Here is a 3,837-nt window from a genome sequence, read left to right as displayed (position 1 = left end):
GAATTAATTAATTCATACTAATTGAAGATTTTAATTAGATGAGATTTAATAAAATGAAATATTTTATTATTATAATTTGTTTTGATGTGTTTACATAATCTTTTGTTATATCAAATATAACAAAAGATTATGTAAATCTATATGTAATCATCTCACTATAACACAATTACAATTAATAGAGATGGTGGAGGAGATAATTAATTGATAAATATAAAGTGTATGTAAATCTATGTGTAAACCATCTCATTATACTTAATATAATTAGAATTAATAAAGATAGTGAAGGAGATAGGTAATTGATAAGCTCTTGGATCCATGTAATGGACTGCATTACGATAAAAAGATCATTAAATTGATTAGTAACTTAAGACTCAGGTCTTGCAATCCACTTATACACACTAAAAATGGATTAATGGGCAAAAACACTCAAACAGTAACTCCACTAAACCCCAATTTTCCTAAATTAACTACTTAACATCACACAACTAATCTAATTATTACTTAGTAGTAAATATTAAGAGAACTCGGGAAACAGGTCCAAAAAAAAAAGAAAAGAAGAAAGAAGGTAGTGTAAAAAGGTAGCAGAGTAACTGCTCTTAAGTAACAAGTAGGGTTAAACCAAATCTAGCTAATTAAAAGAGAGATGGCAATGTTTAGGGTTAATCTTCTTTATTTTAATTTTTTTAAGTAGTAGTGGTGGAGGGGTTCTTTTTGGCAAGATTGAGCTTGTTGTTGTGCATCCAAACCTTGAGGACTCTTCTCTTGATTCCTATCTCCTGGCAGAACTGTTGCACTACAGTTTCTTCTTGCTTTTGTAGCTTCCACCCAACTTTCTCTGCAAAGTTGAGCATTTTCTCCTTCTGTTCCTGTGTGAACTTTGTTCTATACCTTTTCTTCATCAACTGTGCAGGCCGGGCCATCACCACTCCACCCCCATCTTCTTGCTCGTCAGATTCTGAAGGAAGCGACCCCATGTTGTAAGACATTATCATTTGATGGTGGGGTGCTGCTGCTCTTGAGGGTACTACAGTACCAGTGGCTGTAGGGTACCCTAAAGCCTCAGGAGCTAAAATGCTCTTGTGGTGGCCTAAAATAACTTTCCTTCCAACCCTGTTGAAATGTGGGTTATTATGGTAGCAATCTCCACATGAGGTGTGTTCACCTTCAATTTCTTTTCTGTGGAAGTTTCTGTGACAAGTGCAGGCTGAGCAAGTGAGAGCTTCTATGCTACCCTCTTCACCATTAGGCATGAACTCACCACACCCATCAGTGGCATTGCCTCCCATGGCAGCTGCATGGTTCTTGAGGCATTCTCTGTACCTAACCATCTTCTTGTAAGGCACATGATTATCATCCATACTTGCTGTGGTTATGGAAGGGCCATTATTGAAGGGGATTTGGGGTGCCGTGGAAGAGATGATGGGGTTGTGGGTTGCAGCATGATCGTATTGGATCAAGTGCCCATGACCTCCGCCAAATGCATTTAATGGAATGGGGATCTCCCCCTCACGACCTGAAAGTTCCATTTCTTTCCTCTCCCGTTTTTGGGCAATTATTTTACTTGTGCCTTGTTTGTTTGGTTGGAGACCAAAAGAGAAAGAACCAGACAGGAAGCAGAATTGAGAGGCAAAATGCTTAGAATTAAAAAAAGAAAAAGAAACAGAAGCGGGCTGTTTTCTTAAAATCCTAGGCGTTTTTTAGTAAGTGGCATCGTCTATTTTTCTAGAAGCAACAAAAACTAACTAGGAAAGTATAGAACCTATTAATTCTTGACACTAAGAAACTCCTCTTTCTTGCAAATTGACCCCCCTCAACAACTAAAAGATCAGTTGTATATAAGAAAAAGAGACCTAATCTTAGGATTCACAGCAGCTTTGGACTTTTCTTGAGGCAATTGAGAAGCAGTTGCTTTGATGGGGTGGGGGTTTGTTATATGAGGATGTAAGACTACAGTTGCCAATCTTTTGAAAAAAAAAAAAAAAAGCTCAAAGAAACAGACGTTTCATTAACCACCTAGCTAGACCTTCATGAATACGCATCTCACTCTCACTTCTATAGTCAACTTAGAAGAAAAGGAAAGAAGCAGAATAATTCAGTAACAGTGGAGACTTAGGAACTGGCAAAACCAATATGATCAAAATAACCTCTTTCTCTCTCCACACATATCCTTCCCTATTCATGAAAGTAAGTGTGGGGGAGAGAGAGAGAGAGGGAGGGAGGGAGGGAGAGCCAACACTCAAACACTCCCTAAAATACAAGGAAATGATTGAGCATGGCAGCTAGTTGGAAACCCCGTTTATTTCTTTTCTAGCTATAGAAATAGAAATGGCTTAACGAAGATGAAGACAAGATACCATCAAGAATGAACTTGTCTAATTTGATGACACTGAGCTTAAACACTTTCCACAGTGGTTGTAGAGGAAACAAGAAGGTTTTTGCTAAGAAGAAGAGAATATGGACAGGAAAAAAGAGTATAACAAATGGGTGGTGGAGGAGAAGGGAGAAAGAAAGAAGGACGGGAGAGAGTTTGAAAGGTGGGTTTTGCTAGTGAAGCGAGCACTAAACAACGAGCTTATAGTAGTGTTGAGGGGCAAAAAGAAGAGAGAAGAGAGAGAAAAGCAGATTTTTACTGACAAAGAGGAATACAGTGTGTTTTAGTGAGGGAAATTAAAAAAAAAAAAAAAACGGTGGAGTGCTTCCTTTGCTTTGCTTGCACTATCAGGCATCAAGGTTTTACGCCATATACAGAGCAGTGTGTCAGATAGTGGACAGGACAAGGGAGAGATAACCACAGAAAAAAGAATTATGAAAAGAAATGCTTATTCTTAAAAGAAATTAGCCTAATTCCCTGTGTACCCTAATTAAAAAAAAAAAACTTAGTGGGTTTCTACTCCAACTCTTCTCACATAATTAACAATATTTATTAGAATAGTATTTGTTTTTTTATATACATTTTTAATTTTATTTTTATTTTTTAATATTAAATTTATTAAAAATTAAATTTTATAATTTGTTTAATTTAATATTTATAAGATTATAATATAATGATAATTAGAATTATGAATTTAACAAGTTGAATTGAGTTTTTTTTTTAATTTTTCTCATTCAATATTGGATTGATTGATATTAAATTTCATTATTTGTTTTGATCTGTATTCTATAAGATTATTCTCATCTCATAACTTGGGTTATGAGTTTGACAAGTTAACCCTGATTAACTCAAATATTTTTTTAATTATTTTTTTCAATTTCATCTTTCAACACCATGTTAATCAAGAACTAAGTTTCATAAATTATTTTAATTTTCTTTTTATAGAATTATCCTAATTTTATAGTACAATCGCGAGTTTAATAGATTATACTAGGTTAACTTGAGTTATTTTTATGAGCCTTTTTTTTTATTTTTTTCAGTTTCATCCTTCAATATTGGTTTTGTTAAAAATTAATTTTCATTTATTTTTTATGAGGTTATTATGATCTTATGACTTCACTTGGGAATTAACATCTTAACTTGGATTGACATAAATTAATTTAATATATTTTTGTCTTAATATTTATTAAAAAAACTTTCATTTTAAATATTTATTTTGATTCAAATTATATTTTTACTTGTCATTTAAATTACATTTGGACATGTCAAGGCAACTAAATTGCATCAAATCAATTCTTACAAGATTTATTTATTTTTTCTACTAGAAAAAACATTGACAATGCCTAAATATTTATTTACATTTTTTTCATATAATCCACAACGTAAAGCGTGTCAATCATCTAATTTAAAAAAAAAAACTAAAAAAGAGAGGATTTTATTGTATTCTTCCTCAAAATTACTATTAA

The 3,837-nt window shown here is 33.2% G+C and overlaps 1 protein-coding gene across 1 annotated transcript; it reads right to left on the bottom strand.

Moving 5' to 3' along the window:
• Positions 1-418: 418 nt before the first annotated feature.
• LOC105117063 (zinc-finger homeodomain protein 4-like) lies at positions 419-2,749 on the bottom strand. Its single transcript, XM_011014604.1, has one exon. The coding sequence runs from the start codon at positions 1,524-1,526 to the stop codon at positions 684-686; it is 843 nt and encodes a 280-aa protein (XP_011012906.1). The 5' UTR covers positions 1,527-2,749; the 3' UTR covers positions 419-683.
• Between the last annotated feature and the right edge of the window lie 1,088 nt (positions 2,750-3,837).

This window comes from Populus euphratica, unplaced genomic scaffold (genome assembly GCF_000495115.2).
Source record: "Populus euphratica unplaced genomic scaffold, PopEup_1.0 scaffold1165.1, whole genome shotgun sequence".
Classification (NCBI taxonomy): domain Eukaryota; kingdom Viridiplantae; phylum Streptophyta; class Magnoliopsida; order Malpighiales; family Salicaceae; genus Populus; species Populus euphratica.
This window is presented reverse-complemented; position numbering and strand designations above follow the sequence as displayed.

Excerpts from the sequence above, each read along its gene's own strand:
- LOC105117063 (XM_011014604.1), bottom strand. The coding sequence starts at position 1,526 with ATGGAACTTTCAGGTCGTGAGGGGGAGATCCCCATTCCATTAAATGCA.